At 39.8% G+C, this 19,341-nt stretch overlaps 1 protein-coding gene across 15 annotated transcripts in view; it reads right to left on the bottom strand.

Annotated features, from left to right (window-relative positions):
- ZMIZ1 (zinc finger MIZ-type containing 1) overlaps positions 1-19,341 on the bottom strand; it is a 717,720-nt gene that overhangs the window by 116,681 nt on the left and 581,698 nt on the right. For 14 of the 15 annotated variants that reach the window (XM_068197351.1, XM_068197344.1, XM_068197354.1 and 11 more), the window contains one exon: positions 13,006-13,111. In XM_068197351.1, the coding sequence (XP_068053452.1) occupies positions 13,006-13,111 (106 nt within the window). Of the gene's footprint in view, positions 1-5,775; positions 6,185-13,005; positions 13,112-19,341 lie in introns of those variants that run through there. The other variant, XM_068197357.1, reaches the window with a different exon arrangement.

Consider the following 19,341-nt stretch of genomic DNA (forward strand, 5'->3'; position numbering starts at 1 on the left):
ATATCAACGGGTCTTTGAAAAAAAATCTATCTGAAATCCCACTGATCTCACGATTTTTCAGAAACCTTACCCACAAATGTGTGCACGTAGCAAGATGGCTCATCCTTCATTTACTCAAAATCTATTGTCAAGACACCTACATTTCTGCTGTCAAAAGAGCACCAAAAAAACTTTACAAAGGTCCAGCCTCAAATTAAAACTGAAGAGAAAGCTGACAATATAAAGAAGTCAACTATGTATCTACTCCATGAGTGTATTTGGAGACATGAGCATAGAATAAGAATGTCCCAGTTAGATTATTAAAGCAATATGCTCCAAGTGACAACTATCAGTTCTTTAAAACCTACTGTCAATTTCTTCAAAGCCATTTAGTTTGTTAATATATTGGGATTGAAAGAGATGTAGAAAACCCCCATCTAGCTAGTAGTTTTTGGTTTGGGGGTATTATTTGCTTATAAACTTGCACGTGCCATAGGAGAACTTGCAGATATCACAAAACTTCATTATCCCATCCCCATTACTTTGGATTTTGAATTAGCCCATGATTGGGTTTCCCTGGACACAAATAGATTTTTTCATTCTAAACTTCATATTTTTATCCTAAGGTCCAGCCTCCCCCACAGTAACTCATTTGTCTAGAATTTTCCAACTTAACAGGCAGAACAGGCATTTGCTGTCCATTTCCTCTGCTCCCACGTGTGACCTCACCCTTCTTTGCTCTGTTTATTTTTGCTGCATCAGTAAAAGGAATAAAATTATTTCAGCTCTGTCATCTCTACTCTTCTACTGCTTTAAACACATACAAACAGCTGCCAAAAGAATGGGCACTGTTTATTGTGTGGGACAGATGATTTTTGGTCTGGGCACACTGAAAACACTGAATCTACAGTGTCTCACCATCCTGTACACAGCAATCAAGGTTTTTTCTCCAGGGAAGAGGCTTAAGAGTTCATCACTAACTAATTTTCTAGACATGGGACCTTAAAAAGTAACTCCAAAATTGCTATATAAGACTGCTATTTCTGCACACATGAGCTTTCTCGAGCATAGTTTTATTTTTTCAATCTCTCTGCCACCTTTTTAGCTTTATTGACCTCATGATAAGTAGAGTTTTGGACAGAGAGATGAAAGTCAGATAAAAACATCACCTATTGCAAATAAATACAGTAATAGAACAATGACCCAGTATAGACCTTTTTTTCACCTTTGTAGACTAAATGGCACCTGCACAATAAAGTTTCCTTTCATGGAGCAATGTATCTAATTCATATCTGACTATTCCAAGTTTCCAGGATGTTTTCAAACCACAGTTCAAATGTATCCAGTTCACAATAGATATATATATATATATATATGCTCATAGTCCTTCCACATCCTTAGTGTAGTTTTGTTGTCTTTTCTCTAAAAAACTCTACTCCAGAGTGATTTGTATCACACTAAAGCTTGTCAGCCATGTATCAGTGTTAGCTTTTTGAAGACAATCCTTAGAGGTCACCATCCTTCTACAGAGATGTGGGGCAAATACATTTCCCCTCCTCCCTAGATTTGAAAATATAACCCATCCCAGGGTTGGAAATTCTGGCTCTTCTACTCAATCTGAGTAAAAGCATATATTTGTCACTGATGTACGAAGACATGAATTCTACCAGAACATGAAAATATGAGGAACACAGAAGATACTTTTAACTGCAGAAGCCTGGCAGTCTGTAGTGCTGACTGAACCAAAGGGACTGTGCCAAGCCAGACATGGAAGTTAGGATTTCTCCTCTGCTTTTCTAACATTACCTTCAGTGTTTACTACAACACATACTGCAAACAAAGGAAAAGAAAAATTGCTGAAATGCCTCTGCACACATAGCTGTTCTCAAAGGGACACTGAAAACCACTCTGCTGTCCTTCAAAAGAATTGAGGTCTGTTTGAAGCATAGCTCCCAGGAAGGATTCCACAGGAAGACTGGCTCCTCAACTCTGCTCAGCTGACTTCTTTGCCCTGACACATGGCTTGGGCTCTCAAATTAGCAGTAAAGTCACAAACTTTGAATTTTGGTACATGTCAGAGATATTTCACAATATAACTGGTAATTAATCACCAAAGGATCCCACTGAGCCTCCAGCAGCGGTGTGATGATCCACCAGCTTGAGAACTTTGCCCTCAGACATGACTCTTGTTTCTCATCCCAGCATTCTGTCCCTTTACAGGCAGTGAATGATTCTGCACAGGTCTGATCCTGCTTACACAGAACAGGAACACAACACTTCCTTCCACCCTTCTATCACAATTCTCTAGAAGGCAGATCAGTGCCCAGACCCTGTCACAGCATACACCACAGCCCATGCCACAGTTGAGATGGCCATGATACACAGTGTCACCATACAATATCAGAAGGTCTCGGCCCATACTGAGTTAACACCATACCTCATCAGAAGGCTTCAGGCACCTGCCCATACAGAGTAACATCATTCCACTTCAGAAAGCTGCAAGCATCTGCTCCTCTTGATCTTCAGGCCAGCCTTTTATACCCTCATGTCCATGCAGTGCACCTGTGTGCCCTTTGGTGGTTGCTCAGTGCACCTGGGCACTCCATGGCTCATTGCTGTCAATGCTGCTCACCTGCTTCTCACAGCTGTGCCCACTGGGGATGAGGCTGGGCCACAGCCCCACCCCAATTACCACACACTGTGTGCCTACAAGACCCCACACCAAGCACACAGCTTCACACAATGATCTTGATGCAACCCCATGGCTCAGAGACAGGAGCTCCTTGAGTGACAGCTGTCACACTGTGCTGCCACCGCCCTGGCTGAGGAGCTCCTGCCTTCTTGATCACTGCACGCTGGGAGCAAAGAATCAAATGGACATCGAATTTCCTCCAATCAAAGACTGTCTTTACCTATTAATTTTTCCACACACTGAAATAAATAAAAAGTATCTCTCTCTTTTGGAACTTTTTTTTTCTTCCATTTTGACAGTTGCTAGACCAAAATGTCAGTCTAGCTCTTCTCCAGCTCATCTTAGGTACTGAATGTCTAATTAGCTAAACTGCATAAAATTTTAAATCAGAATTTAAAATCAGTTTGCTGTCCTGTAAGACATGCTAGACTTTGTAACAGAACAGAGAAAGGAGGCTTGCACAATTTTGCCTCTAACAAAGACCTACCCAAGTCTTTGCTTTTGCTCTCAAGACAGCACAACATTGACACAATTCCAGCACCTCCCCTGCTTTTGCTTTGGTCAAGACAGTCACTGTAGCTACTGCTTATTATTTTAAACACATTTGGTTGTAATACTAGAAAAGCTCCAAAGCAAAATCCCTTTGCCTGCAATGGTATGTAGCTTTTCAAGGACCACTAGGTCCTCCACAACATTCCTACTGGGAGACAGCAACTGTTATAAATTTCTGGCAATTAACCTCTCACAATCTTATTTTAGACCAGCAGCGCTTCATTTTTCACACTGGAAACTTAGAGGTCTCTCTGCTTCTTTGCCTTAATTGAAATTGCTTCTGTAGTAAATACACTAAATAATTTCATTTTGTATCTTCTGTGATGGAAAGACAGTATCTTCCAGAGTGAGCAAGATTAATGTCTTTTAGGTCTGACCAGGCAGTCATAAGGGAAACTATCACACATGAAACAAATACCCTGTTTTGTACACAGATGTTCACTGTTCAATTTATTTCCTCAGGAGCAGCTCCTGTTCAGCTTTCTATTATTGAGTTCAGAGCCAAGTCAGTCATACTTGCCTTTAAAAATGTTTAAATTTATGTTTCCCTTGAGAACTTCCTTTAGAAGATGCACATTTTCAACCATTCTGTGAAGCTGAAACTAAGGATCGATGTCTGTGTCTGCAGGTTTGAATCTACAGAGCCCTAGGCAGGGCTTTGGGAAACAACAGCACAGGCAGGCAGGATTTAAAAATCTGTAACTTTTTCTATCCACTGAAATTAGTAGCCTCAGCGCACCTTAAGTGCAGGCATTTCTCAAAGACATAAGGAATGTATTGAAGGAGGTTGAATTAATCATTAGTTTGATCACGTATTTCATAGGAGCCAATGTTCATGAAATGCTACTGCTTTAAGTTTTGCTGAGAGTGAATCTCAGAAGTTGAGTAGATACTCAGTTTATACAAAACACAAAGAAACACTGGTTGTTTGTAACAGCGCACATAAGAAATACATACAGCAGCAAAGCAGAGATACAACTGAGATACCTACTAGACAGACAGGTAAGAGTCAAAGAGATTTCCTTATGACTCCACAATATCCAGGCATCTCAATGCTTGATCATTTTACCCTTCCATCACATTGGGAAATCTTACCTATGGGCTTCAGCCCCAAAAACAACTGCAGCTACAGGAAGTCTTTTAGTAGACACACGCTCACCATCATGTATTTATTAGATGGGCTTGACATCCAGACTTTCCTAAAAGCCTGCTTTAGGTCATAGAAATGAAATTCAAACCAACTTAATTTTCTACTTAGCGTCACACCTTTTGGAGTCTATTATTGTTAAGCTACTAAACTTCATGAGGAAAATCTTATTTCTTCCATTTAATCCTTAAGTCAGGTGTTACTGCTATCTGCTATAAAGCATAATTCACCTTACATGGAAGTGTCAGGAATAAAGAGTGATTTATTGGGATATTCACGGAAGTGTCTCACAATGACATGTATTGTTGCATTTTCATCAGAACACCAAAAAATAAAAAGGGACTTATTTACCTTGGCATCCAGAAAACCTGTAGATGAAAGCAAATCTGATGGTTTTCTTTACATGTTTTACTGGAAGTAAAATTAGATAAAGGCAAAAACAATCCATAAAAAGGAAACAATCCAAAAGCCTCATCAAACATGAACATATTGACTTCTACTGAACTTCTCAGAAAAACAGCACATGTTATAAGGAACAATATGCATTTTTTGGGATCATATTGCTTAAGAGTTCTCTTCAAATCAATTTTCCTTTATTCTGTGGTCTTTCTCCTTGAACCCCATCACACAAAGTTGCACAAAGACTGATAGAAATTATAACTATCTATGATGATGAATTCTTATGATTTTTTGTTTATTCTTCACAGGTATTTAAATGAATGTATTGTATCACATAGAACTTTTGCAAATACTGAGCTATTAGCACACTTTAACAGGTGTGCTTAAATAGGAACATTAGAAAAGATGAAATAAAAACATTTTTTCAAAACTTCTCAGTATGGAAATCTCTCTTTTTAAAGAGAAATACTACATATAACATCTTATCTAGTAATCATTGTGTTTCTCAGAGTATCATATCTAGAGTATTCAGAGCAAGAACTTTTTTCAACAGGCTGACTCCATGCTGCAGACAAGCCTGGAGGAATTAGGGATGGATCTGAAAATGTGAGCAGTGGAATCTGAATTGTATTTAGGAAGTGAACTTGCTGTTCTTGGAGCTTGATGATCTGATCTGTTCAGAGTTCATGCTTTCGTGGTTCAGCCCTCCAGCAGCACAAAAGCTCCCAGTCCCCATGGAAGTTGCTGTGCTACTGTTCTCGTAGCTGGACTCCTCACGAACTTCTCTGAATGCCTCCAAGATTCACAGGCTAATAAGAGAGCACTGGCTCTACGTTTGGATGCACTGCAGCTCCAAAGGCAACAAGCTCAGGACTGCTTGCTGTAAGCTGGGAAAAGGCAGCTTATAAAGGGCAAATGCCATTCTAAGAGTTTGCTTTCTTCTCTCCCATGAATATATGCAGGCTTTCACAGCTGCCTCCCCTCTTACTTGCCAATTGTGACTTACCTCATCTTCAGAGGGAAGTTACTCAAAACAACATAAAATGAAAAATCAAAATTCACACTCAGACCAGGATCTAAGCTGTTTCTACCACCAAATCTTCAGCTGTTCTCAGCACATATGGAATCCCTGAAGCAGAAGACAGAAAACACTGATAGAGATCAACAGAAGTCTTCTCTGGGGAATGCCAGTTCCAGTCCAAGTGGAAGTTTGCTGCACACTTTAGGAAAAGATTCTTCCCAGGAATTGCATGATAAGTTAATGCACTACTACACATCAAATCTGCTGCAAAGAGAGCATTCAGGTAAGTGCCATCCTCAAGAAAATTCAAGGCACAGACTAAGAAAACAGCAGAGCAAGCTTGTTGCTGTAGTTGAGTGTCCACAATTTCTTTAAGTGCTATAGTAAAGGCACTAGAGCAAAAATGTTCCAACCTGGCAACAGTTTTACTGTGACATCTCTCAAAGTCAGAATTGGTGCCATGGTAACAAGGACCAGTGAAATGTCAAAAAGAACAGGCCAGATACACCACCTGGTATTTTGGCTAGTCAGAATAAAGAAGCAGCAGCTCAGCCATGCAATCTCCTTTATAAACATAGGTGTTCAAGTGTACAGCAGAACAGTGAATGCCAAAAAATGAACTGAATTTTCACCAAAACAATACCTATCTATGTTGATATGTTATGAGGTCCTCAAGCTCTCAGTAAAAATGAAGAGGAGTTGCCTAGCTACTAGGAGAATAATGAAAATATGACACAAGTATGATCCTGTTTCCCATGAGCAGAAGGCAGATCAAATGCATGAGGAGCAGACCTTTCAGAGGAAGGGAACAAGAACAACCCAAACAAATAAGGCCCAGTGGGGAAAAGCTTCTCATTCTACAAGCTCTTCTTAACCTCAGGATGCTTGAGAGCTGACTACTAACATGTCTGCCATATGTCAAGCCAACCTGTCAGAGGCCCAAGATAGAGGATATAATAGCCAAATCTGCAGGTCTTACAGAGCTTTGCTCTGAGTGAACTCATGGGTGGGACAAATGGGCAAAGTCCAGTGTGCCTTTTCTGCAGCCAGCATAGACATGGCTGCCAGAGAGTACAGACATGAATGAATGCTGCTTGCCACTGAGCAGCACTTCTGACTGTTTCCTTTTGGTCAAGGGAAGTTGCCAACTTCATTAAGAGAAACTAATAAAACTAACCTCATAATCTAAATGAATTAAGAATTAATTACTATTTTTTTTGTCGTATCCATACTATAAATCACTATGAAAGAAAAACTTAGTTGCGACAAAGGTGTATCCTGCCAATATATGTACCAGAACAGAATTCTTTTATCTGTATGACAACAAAGTGTCCCAGCTGAAACCATGGCTCTGCTGCACTGCATAACTACCTACAGAGGAAGAGGTAGATTCTGTACTGCATGATACTGAATTTAATTAAATGAGATAAATAAAAGTGAGATGGAAGGCATATTATTATCCTTGCTTCAAAAATACAGAACTACAAAACTGAGAACAAGACAGACAAGGGCACACTGTGAGAATCTGTGCTAAGAGCAGGGAAGTGAACTTAGAGAACACCTGAAATGTAGTCAGTTTTCAATACCAAAAGCTGTTTCAGAAGGTAACAGCTAAAAGAAAAGAATACCTTTATTTTAATGAGGATCATCAAGTGGATGGTTTTAGAACACCAACTCTAACTAGCAATGGATTAGGTATCTGCATGGAAATGTAGTAGAAATTTAGGACAACACAGATAAAAGGTTCTTAACCAGCTTCCAGCTACATCCAGAACCACATTACACAATTTCATACACTGAATTTTATCTTTAAAAAGGTTCTTTCTTGTTTCCATTTTCCTTTACTCTGCTCCATCCCTCTCCACTGTCATTCTAGCTGAAGATATTTTTAAAATGCAACTGCCCCGATAATTCTGAATTCCCCACTTATTTCAGTGTTTTATTCAATTTACAGCAGTATGTTTTTGTATCAATACTGTACTGTAGTGTAAAAGCTCTTGTTCTGAGTTGTTCATTTGTTAGTACTTACATACATTTCATAACTCTGCTCACCTTTCATTTCACAAACAACCCAAGCTTTTACTCTGCTCTCATAAAGCTGCTTACTTATTCTTATCAGCCACTTTCCTAAGTGCAGATACAGCATCTGTATTTCTTCACCAGTCATATAAGACCACTTTGACTTGACTTGCTGGAAATCTTCGGTGTGAGGCATGAGACTGACAATTTATATGCTGTTTCTTTCCTAACACAGGCCTGTCAATCATTTGGCCCCTTCAAGCTGGAGGGATGCCATCAGCCTTGGCTGGAGTAATTTCTATTCTATACTTGTAATCCTTTTAGCCACCTCACTTTGCCTTGTCTCCACAGATAATGTGCGCATTATTACTGGAAACTTAGTAAAAGTGTTAATCTAGCCCTATGGTCCTCCATGATCTAGAGGCTATCCTTACTTTCTACCTTTTTATTCATTCACATTGTGGCATCATTTCTTCTCTCATTTTATATAATTTCTGGGACTTTGATTTGATAATACACCAAAATACTCTTTGCCCAATCTCTACTATTGCTTTGAAAATGTATCTTGATCAGGACATACCTTGGGTCTCAGTATCTTGTCCAGGAATGTTTTAACACCTCCATTTGCCAGCACTCTCACAGCAAATACCTTTGTTAACCCAGGGTCCAATTTAATTACAGCTTTGGCATTCTATTCACAAGAACAGCCCTATTGTATCACAGCTTCAGTACAATGACTGAAGCTAAAGAAATAAAAAACCCCATAATATAGAGTCCACAAATACTATGAAGTTTTAGTGCATACTTCATATAAAATCAAGATTATTAAGTAATACTGCTCTTGAAAAGTGAAATCAGAAGCACACCAAGCACAGCCTAAGGGACTGAAAGCAAAGTGATATCAAAAAAGGGTTGCTATTTCTGCTATCAAACAGCCAACACTTGGCTGCCCATCTAAGCTATCACAGCACTCGTTTGCTGTAGCTGCTCAGTGACTGCTAAAGTACCTTTTCTGCACAGTTCTGCCCTCAGGCTTCTTCCTTCCTCTCTCTCTTTACAGAGATACTGAATACTGTCCTCTTCTGACAAAGCTCCCTGTATGATCTCATCCTGTCGTCCCCTTGTCTGGCCTCAGCTTGGCCTCCTGACAGAAGCAAAACTAGAAAAGTAGCTACAAGAGCAATGAAGTTCAGTAGCTCGATAAAGTATATTAAAAAAAAAATTCAGAACAAAAAATTGTTCTCTCTCTTTCTCTTCCAGCCCCCTTATTTTTTTTTTTAATAAACACTTTAATTGGTGAACTCTACTTTATTTGAACAGTTAAAATAAGGCTACCAAATAACTTAAAATCTTCTACAGGAAGGACAAAAGCATCAGATGTGCTCAGAAAAAGTCCAAGCAAACACTGTTCAGGGAGAAGGAAGGAAGAAAAGCCAGAATACATAAACACCTATGCACTCACATACTAAGAGCAACTCGGGTTACTGCTGTCTGGAAGCAAATGAGCAGGCAGCCAACCTGCTGGGCCATTCCCTACAGGTGTCACAACAAGGCAAAGGAATTTGCAGTGGACGGTCTGGGGAGCAGCTGTCACCAAAAGAGACACATATATTTTTAAAGGCTTTGTCATTTGTCTTCAGGGTGGGAAATGCTGTGTTTGACCTCCTGCTGAGGCAGCTGCCCTGTTGCAGCAGCATGGGCTAGAAGAATAAAAGGCAACAGCTATTATTTCAGGTACAAACACCAGAAAGCAGAGACAAAAGGCACAGTCATTAAATCATCATTTCTATTTAAAAACACACATGGCAACTTATTAGTACTTGTCATGCTGCATGAACCTCCCCCCTAGGCATTCTCCAAAACAATTTGTATTAGCTAATTGCTAACTATCTCAATGACCAAGTAAAACAACACCAAAAAGCACATCAAACACTGTCTTGGCAACACCAAACAATCCTGGACGGGAGAAGCCAAGGAACTGGCAGCTCTTGGTCTGGTGCCCTGCCCTTCCCCAGCTGAGTCTGTGCCACCTGAAAAGCTGCCCCGCCTGGCTGCAGCCTCCTGTCCCTCCCTGCTTCCCCCCATGCCTGCCTGGACTCTGAGCTGCCATCTGCACCTCCTTTCCAGCTGAACAGGGAGCCACCACCAGAACAGCTTAAACCAGCTGGGATCGTGAGGCCATTTCCAAGAAGCAAGGGGTGGTTTTCCCCTAGAGTTGAGCCTGTTTGGCAGCTGGATGCTCTGCCCTCTAGCCTCAGGCTCCAGCCCACTTCCATCAGGGATAAGAGAGATCCCCAGGTGCTGCCATGGGGACACTGACTCTCCTGGGAGACAGCTCAGGGAGCAGTCAAACAGAAAAAGCTCTACTGCCAGAGAGGTCCCCAAACAAGCTTAGGGTGGGAATTGCAGGGGAACAGGAGCAGGACTACTGATTGCACTGGGTCAGCCATCTCTGCAAACCAGCAGACCTGAGGGACATTGGGCTGGAGGGGTCCACCTGCCCCACACAGCAGAGCTGCAAAGCCTGCCAGCCACCACTTCCAGGCTCCCAGCCTGCAGGACACCAGTCAACAAACCTTGTCCCAAGCTGTAAGGAGGTACTAACAGGGATGGCCCTTGAAAGGATACGGTGCAATTATTTTCCCTGATGTTCACCTACTCAAATATGTTTTAATTAGAAAGTCTTTTTTTCTCCTAGCATTTAAGAATGTCAGACACCAAACAACATGGATTAAAAATGTTTCCAGAGTGATCCCTTTGGCAGCATTAAATTCATACTTGGAGGAATGAATGCAAACCATTGTAAATTCCCCTTAAGCCTGGAGGAAGGGAAAAACAAATTCTTTTTCATTAAAATTAATGCCATTTGATATCTACATCAGGGGATTTCTGCAGGAATGTGACTGGAAGAAGCGTTGAAGGTGTCTTTCATTAGACGCAAAAGAAAAGAGAGGGAGTTTCTCAAAACAACCTGCAAGCATCCCTGACAACAACTTAAGCAAGTCACAAAAGGCAGCTTTCAATGAAGCACACTCTCTACAAGAAAAGCAAAGGACAATCTCAACAGTTTTACAAAAACTGAATTAAGGAATAGGGCCATTGCTGTATGAGAAATCAGCAAATATTAATGCACTCTGATGTGGAAAATAACACTTTAAAAAAAGTCTGTATGTTCTGAAATGACCTCACATTTGTAATCCCAGTCTGTCAATCTTTCAAAGACGCCTGTTCAAGGATGTAGCTCTCAGAGTTCCTATGTGAATGTGACATCCTTAGAGTAAGGGCTATATGTGACATTTCACAAAATATGTTATGTTATGCCCCAAAATATGAGTATTTAACACAGATAGTAAGAGCACAAAATGCACAGTGTAGATGGGCATGATGAAACTCCAGGAAGACCTGGTGAAACAGCTGTACACAGAGTAAAACTAAAGTAGTTATGAAATCAAATATTTAAGATCATCGAAAATAAATTACTTCTATATACAACTGAGAAATAGGAAGCAAAGCAAAGGACTGAGAAGGGTTTTAGAATATATCGAGAGAAGAGCGTGTGATTTACCAGCTTTCCCAGTATTCTATCAATTAAAAAGGGAAAGAGTCAACTCTGTACAGAGTGCTAAGTTTAAAAGAAACCTCACATATATTCCTCAAAAAAGTAATTACTGGTAGAAATCAAACACTGATATTGGGCTTCTCTAGACCATGATGACTGACCAACAGTTTTCAAGCCTACTCCTTCAGTGAGCCCTAAAGGAAAAGGACTGTAACATCTGACTCTCAACCTCACCTCCTGTAACACTCTGATGGAGAGACATGTCAGGAAGAATTAGTAAGAGAGGGGGAAGAGCAATATTTTTAAAGAAAATTTAATGCTGTCATAGCTGGAAAACCTTCCTTGATAAGCTTAAAAAAAAAAAAAAAAAAAAACCCCAAAAAAACCAAAAACAAAAACAAAACAAAAAAAAAACCCAACCAACCAAGAAGAGGTGTGATAGCTAACAAATGGATAAACTTAATAGGGAGTCAGTAAAAAGAGGCATTGTGCCTGGTCAATGGAACATTTTATCCTCCACACAGTTTTCCTGGATGAAAATCAGACAGTTTATTCAACATTTAGTAAGATTATTGGTTCCTTCTCATAAAAAAAAAAAAAAAAAAAAAACCAAAAAAACCAAAAAACTAAGTCCAGTGAATATGCTTTGATGTGAAAGCCACTTTTGCATGAGGAACTGCTTAGAACACTTAGGACAAAGGTAGCCATGTTTGGGGCTGATAAAAACTGAAAAGAAATATGAAAAGAAATGTTAACACCCAGTCACAGTTGGCTTAAAGCCACTGTTTTGGAAGAAGGTAACCTTCTCTGATGTTCCAAAATGGGGACTGCATACCAGTTTAGTACAAAGCAGAAAAGTTATCCACGCTCAGTCTGGAATGGAACAATTATCTTCCTGTTTTCCAAGCCAGTGAACATTATGTTGACATTCATCAGCTAAGAAAAGGAGAACCAGAATTAAATGCTCCAGTTAAATCAAACATGTGAGAAGCAGGAAGACCCTTAAGTGCCTTTTCTACATCTCTAAAAGGAGCAATGGCAATATATCATGATCAAATATTGTTACTTCATCAGAGACCTGTAACAGATTATTGCTACAAAACACTGGAAAAATGGTTACTTGTTACTACAGCACTAGAATTACTACCTACTCTTGGCTCAGAATTGTAATTCTAAGGACTAGATGTACAAGAAACCATGGTAGTTATTTGCACAGGCACATGAAGTCAAGGAGTCCAAGTTTTGCAATAGATATACTAGGGAGTGCAGAATGGATGCAAAAGATTTAGAGGTTGACACATGACAGAAAATCAATGGTTTACCAAAGCAGAAGGGTCTGAGTATGTTCATTCCCACCATGCAATTACTAAACATCTGTGCTTCTGGAAGCAGCATTTCATCCATGAGATCAAATAGGGCAACAAACAGCACTAGCTGGGAAGATATATATTTCCAAAGTCATGTAGTCTCAGAAGAGCATGCCATTGAAAGGCTAAAAGCAACAGAACTAAACCCACCAAATACATGTCTGCTTTTTGTTTCGTTTTTTTACAGAATGCAAGACAGTCACAGGTAGCATTTTTTACAGAATATGATCATCTGAGAATCAACAATACATCAAAAAAGGCTTTTCCTACCAGCTGATTTTGGAGTGAATTTGTCCCTGTTGGCTGCACATACTGCCAGTAGCCTGTATCCAAGATCCAAGTCAAATCCTTGCTGAGCTGCCACTCGACTAACCACCTGCAGAGGGAAAGAGAGAAAGCTTCATTACGGGTTACTTGAGCTCTTCACAAAGTGACATTAACCTGCTTATCAGCACTAATGTTAGACATCTGAATCTGCAGCAAGAGCACAGTATAACCACGGTATGAGGCATTGCTCCCCAGTAGTTGCCAACGCAAGCACAGCAAACTGAACACAGGAGTCTTCCAGTGATCCAATTATTTGGCCACCTGTCAGAAGAAAGGCCTGGTAGTTCCATGAAAATTGGAGAGACAAAAGCCAGAAGAAATAATGGAAGGGCAATGTATGTAAAGATTGCATAGAACACACTTTACTGTATTTGAGATGTGAGGATGAGAAACCCTCAGTGTCTGCCTCTGTTGTGCAGTTCCTGGCCCTGCTCCCAAGGGCAGTGCCCAGGTCCTTCAGGTTAAAATGCCCGCTCCACGCTGCTGGGCAGGCTTGTCCTACGCTGTGCTCAGTGTCACAGTTGCTGCATTTCAACAATACGGTATTGGGAAGCACATTTACCACAGTTTTAGAATGAACAGGCCTGTGCAAGAAGCATTTGCCAAACATTAAATTAGTGAAAGACTGTTGTTGTTGTTGACTGATCTAGAAAAACTAGCAAAACCAGGCAAACTGAATACTCTAGCTAAGGATGAAAAGCAGTCAACTGCTTCTCCAAGCCAGCAACACAACTATCAGCCAAGAACGTATCCTCTTTAAAATCTGCACAGCACAAACACAATCCCACAGTCATTCTGCCAAACGATGCTAAAGTTACACACAGCACAGATTTTCTATTGCCTTCCAGTGGCACATGATGACTTCAGACTCGGAGGCACAGATAAAAAAGATTATTCTTAACAGTGCCATTACTTCTTTGCATTAAAACTATGGTGAAGGAACTGCACAAGAAACAGAACACCATTTCCTGAGGCAAAAGTAAGTCCCTATCTTTAACAGCTTACAGTACAAGAAAATATCCTTCTCCCGCCCTTTCTTCATCTGAAAGCTTCTTTCTTAATGAATGACACTGCAATTATGTGTGTCCAGAACTGCAAAAAGCAACAGCATAGAAGAGAGTGAAGAACTAACATATGTGATAACTTACAAACATTATTCTATACTTTTTCCAATATATCCACTTTTCCTAATTAACACTTAAGAAACAAATTTATTTCTTAAAGAAGAATTAACATGAATGAAGTTCCCAGGTAGATTTTTTTGTTCTGTTGCTCCTATTAATTTAAAAATTACACATTAGTAAGACATAATCTGTGGGAGTGTTCCCTCCCTAAATTTAACCCTTACAACCTCAAAACTGAAAAGAGAGCTTCAGGGAAAATAAATGAAAATTGAGGATGATCAGTACAGTAATACACGCCTGTTTAATCACATTTCTTCACAATTACAGCTTTCAGACAGGAAAGTAAAAAAGGAATAAAATAAAATAAATTATGCAATTTTTCGTGATAACAAAAAAACATTTCCAGTTTGGTAGCTCAGCCTTTAATCCTTTACACTTAGAAGTCCAGTTGTTAGCATCCTGGAGAAGACTCTAGGTCCAAATTTGCAAAATTAAGAAAAAAATAAAACTAATAATAATAATTTTTTTAAAAAAATCAATAAAAACCCACTCACGAAACCATTAAAACCAGAAAAACAAAAGCAGAATATGATACATCATATTTCATGCTAAAATAGCAACAGGAGTGAAGACTGGTGGGCTGCCATGAGATCTGGAATACACATCTTACATACTTGGAAATCTGTTTCCCTTTTCTACTTGCAGTATTACTGTTCTTCAGCCACCCAAAAGTAGATATGGCGGGGGGAGGGGGAGTGAATGATGAGAAGAAAACAGACAAAAAGCTCTTCTGAGAAACCTAAAACAACACCTTGCAAAAGGCTCCTGAGAACAATGTCTCATTAATGTACAAACATTATTTTAAATCCTTTAGCTGTCATCTATTCCACCATCCCAGAGGAACACATTTCAGAGTGCCAATCAGGTCTGTAAAACAATGGAGAAAGGGCCCTCCCATTCTCTGTTTTGAAAAAGCATACAATCATTAAACCATTTATTTTGAAGCTGGAGAAAGGCAGATACACCTGCTCATCAGTGAGCAACGGTAACTCAGGAAATGCATTGGCTGCTTATATGCTCAATTTGTTTTAAAACATGAAGCTACAAATCCTGAGACTGTCCTAGCAAGAGGCCAAATCACTACGCTCAACTGCCATCTTGCTATTTATGGAAAAATTCTACAAAGTAACTCAGGAAACAGAGAGAACTGTAAAACCCACAAAAGCAAAGTTCTGCTTGCACTGTCTTCACTGAACACACTGCAAAGCCTTGGTCAGTGCAGTCCTAACCACAGGCTGACACCTAATTTTCTGTGCTCCCACATCAGTTTCATTTTCTTCATTTCCCCTGCCAGAGGAGCACTGCCATGAAGCTCAGAGGGGGGGAAAGCAGAGCTTTCCAGAGTGTGCAGCCCAAGGCTGACCACACCCCGATGGGCACAGCCCGGCCAGGCAGCACCCACCTCGTGGTGGCTGAGGCAGTGCCCCAGCAAACACCACACGAGGGCTGAGCACGAGAAGGCAGAATCTGAACTTGACAGTGTGCAGAGGTCAACCAGTCAAACTACTGCTTGCTTCTTCATGCCAAGCGTGAGGGAAAACAAACTGGAAATTTATTTTAGCAAAAAAAAATTTAAAAATAATAATGTAACTTTGAAAGAAAGTGCTTCCACTGACGAACTGCACAAAAAGTCCCTTCTTCCTCTCAAAAGGACAACAAAAGCCATGGAAACTTAATAGAAAGCAGACATTTCTAATAAAATTTCTGTTTTGCCAAGAGTCATTTTCCATCTACAGTTTTCTTGTACACACACCGTTAAATGCAGGAAGAGGGTCTGTTAAACAAACTGGTGGACTTGTGCTCAAGAGGGCTTTCTCTGGTCCCTTCTGCCTCAGCTTGGTCAACATGAATAGAGCAGTACACATCTATTTCCTTTGCAAGGAATGCTTAGGTCAACTATGGTAAGTGCTTACAGCACTGCAGAATGAACTCATGGTCGAACACATGGTGCCAGCTGCATCTTGTCTGAATTTTTTAACAAGGCTTACAAATATTTGCATTGACTGTATTTCAAGTTTTTCTTTCAATTGTGACAGGTTAAAGACTTACCTTTATTTCACAATTAAGGTCAGTGGAACAGATCATACATTCCCCTCCCAAGACCCTGTTTCAGGTTGTCTACAATTCAAGTCAGACATTGCTCACTTGGTACTTGTCAAACTTTCCTCTGTATGCAAGGGACCCCCTGGCTTTTTAAACAGACACTGAGAATTCTCAGAAACAAGACAAGAAATGCATCATAAGAGCATGATCCACAAAACGCAAAGAAATAGCTACAAGACATTTGGTAAGCTTAATATATTCAGGTCAGCAAGCCCTGATGAAATTTACCTTTGAGTGCCTCACAGGAACTTACCTGGACAAACAGTGTAACTGCTAATGATTATCCTCAGAAATTCATTCAAGACAGAGAGCTTGGAGATATACCAAATCTGGTTTTAGGATATAAAAGGTGACTCTCAGAAAGTACATATATCCAGACAGACAACAAAACCAAGTATTGAAGAAGTACTAGGTGAGCAATACAGGACATCATCATGAATACATCAGCACCATGCAATTTCCTTCTTTGACAAGTTACCTTGTCCTAACTCTAATGTCTTTTGACATTGCCTTATGTAACACTATAGCAACAAGGGAATACAGCCCAGATGACAGAAGTATAAATTTTACTCAGATTATTAATTACTAGTCCTTTGTCAAATCATAACTTGTGCTTGTTATAGGTAATTTCTATGTATTTAGTCCTGACTTGGACAGTGACAGAGTAAACTGCAAAACCTCTAGGTGGTTTTGCAGGCAAAACAGTCTGCAAACACTTACCACGATAGGGTAAGAGTTTAAAATTATCATTATAACCAGGAAAAATGTTGTAAAAATGAGACCGAAGACACACATGAAATCCTACAGATGAGAAAGAAAGAAAAATTAAATGCCTAAATAGAAAATTAGGAACAGACATTCATCTTCTCAGCATATACGTGACTCACTGGGAAAATGTTTGAAGTATTAAAAATCATCAGGCACTGAAAAGTCCTACCTATCATTCTCTGGCTTTTGGAGGGTAAGGGGATTTATAGTAGACCAGACTGTATCTGTATCACATCCTGGCTTGGAGAAAAAGAGTAGACAGCATGGTCCCTTAGGTCTGTCCCAAGCCAAACGTCAGTGATTGCAGACACCTGCTGCCCATGGAGCCATCCAGCTCAGCCTGAACCCTGTCCCAGGAATTCTACCACATTTGAAACCTCCCGTGATTTCAGTCTTATTCAGGTGCCAGTGCGGATCAGATGGGATCAAAGCAACAATTTCAATAATCCATTAAATATTATGGCTAAGTGATTATGATACCATTTGCAAACATACTCTTTCTCTAACTACAAATTCCAATCCAGCACATCAGCAAAAATTCAGACAGCATATAGCTGGTACCATGTGTTCAACCATGGCTTCATTCTGCAGTGCTGTAAAAACTTATCTTACTTGACCTAACCATACATAACATAGCATTCCATTGAAAAGTAGCACATTTAAAAAAAACAAACTAGACATAGTTGCCAGTACCACAATCATAAATTGAGATCATCATCCTTTATCATGGGTGAGAGAGGTGCGTGGCCAGCTCAAGGTTCAACATCTAATATTTCTCTACATTATTTTACAATAACATTCCAGACAGCTAGACTTTAGAAAAGCCAGTCTATTTCCTAAACACACTTGCAACACCTAGCTTCTATTTGAAGTTTGATATGGCACTAACAGCTATTTTAAGATGTCTTTAAAGGAATGTATACCCTATCTGCAAACAAACATTGTTATAACATCAACTGCCAGTAAGAAAGTCTGATCACTTCAAACCTCTGAAATCCTTAATCTGAATAATTCAATAAACAGCATTCAAAAAGGAGACATTGCATTCACTGTCTGTGAGTCAGCTCTGCAGAGTTCCAGATGTCTGAACTCTCAGGGTCATTGACAGTGAGGAGAAAATTATGAGAGTGAGCTTTTAATTACATGAAAAGGAGACAAATGTGGCTACCAGCATCTTTTCTTTGCTGAATTTACCTGCAATACTTCCCCCCCACGCCTCCTTCCTCCTTTTGCAAGGCTAAGGAGCTTCACCACGGAGCTTCACTCCCTGCCCTGCTTGTCATCACCCCACGAAGTACTGGAACAATGTAGCTCTCAACCTAACAGCCCTGTTAATCAAGAGAGCTACATGACTGCTTATTTCTAAACTCCCTTCCCATTATGTTGCACTTTCAATGAAACTCTTAACTAGCAGCAGTCAAGAGCACTCCCCCCTGCTGGCATCAGAATGAATTTTACCAATTCAATTTGCTGGTTGCTCAAAACTAAAAATGCCGGCTGATTGCTGGTTCAGACGGCTCCATGTTCAGCCACTTGTGCATACTTGAAATTATCTGAATGCAGTTTGAAGACTACAGCAGAAATTTTGTAATTAGAATTCTGCAATGTAGATGGTAATTTTTCCCCCTCAGTAACACACAAAGATCAGATAAACAGGAAGCAAATTGAGGAATTTTGCAACATGAATAGTGATCTGTCTCAAACAGAAAAAAAAAAAAAAGGGTAGGAAAAGGAGGAAGAAATCTGTGATCTGAAGTCCTGATCTGATGAGACTCTTACACTCCAGTTGCAGAAGGGCTGCCTCAACAATAGAGACAATCAAAGCAAGTCAGGGAAGTTTTATATATATATATATATATATATATATATATATATATATATATATATAATTAAGCAGGTTCTTGCCTTTGATGCTTGAAAACAGACATTAAGTAGGTTCTGCAAATGTAAGAGACTTTACAGAATACTTGTATTGAAATTAAGAGTTTTCTTAAAAATTATTTCCTGCTCTATAAGGTGGATAAAGGCCATATTTTCAAAGTAAAACAAGCCAGTATGCCTGCCATGTACTTCTTGACTCTTCCTGCAATGGTGATGTAACTCCTGCAGAATAAGGGTATCTCTTTTACATCCTCTCTGCATGTCTCTAACAACCACAAACATCTAAGAGAAGGTCACTATACTCAACCCTCTCCACTGAAAATTGTCCCAGAGGAAGAGGCAG

Source organism: Anomalospiza imberbis, chromosome 8 (assembly GCF_031753505.1).
Source record: "Anomalospiza imberbis isolate Cuckoo-Finch-1a 21T00152 chromosome 8, ASM3175350v1, whole genome shotgun sequence".
NCBI classification, from domain to species: domain Eukaryota; kingdom Metazoa; phylum Chordata; class Aves; order Passeriformes; family Viduidae; genus Anomalospiza; species Anomalospiza imberbis.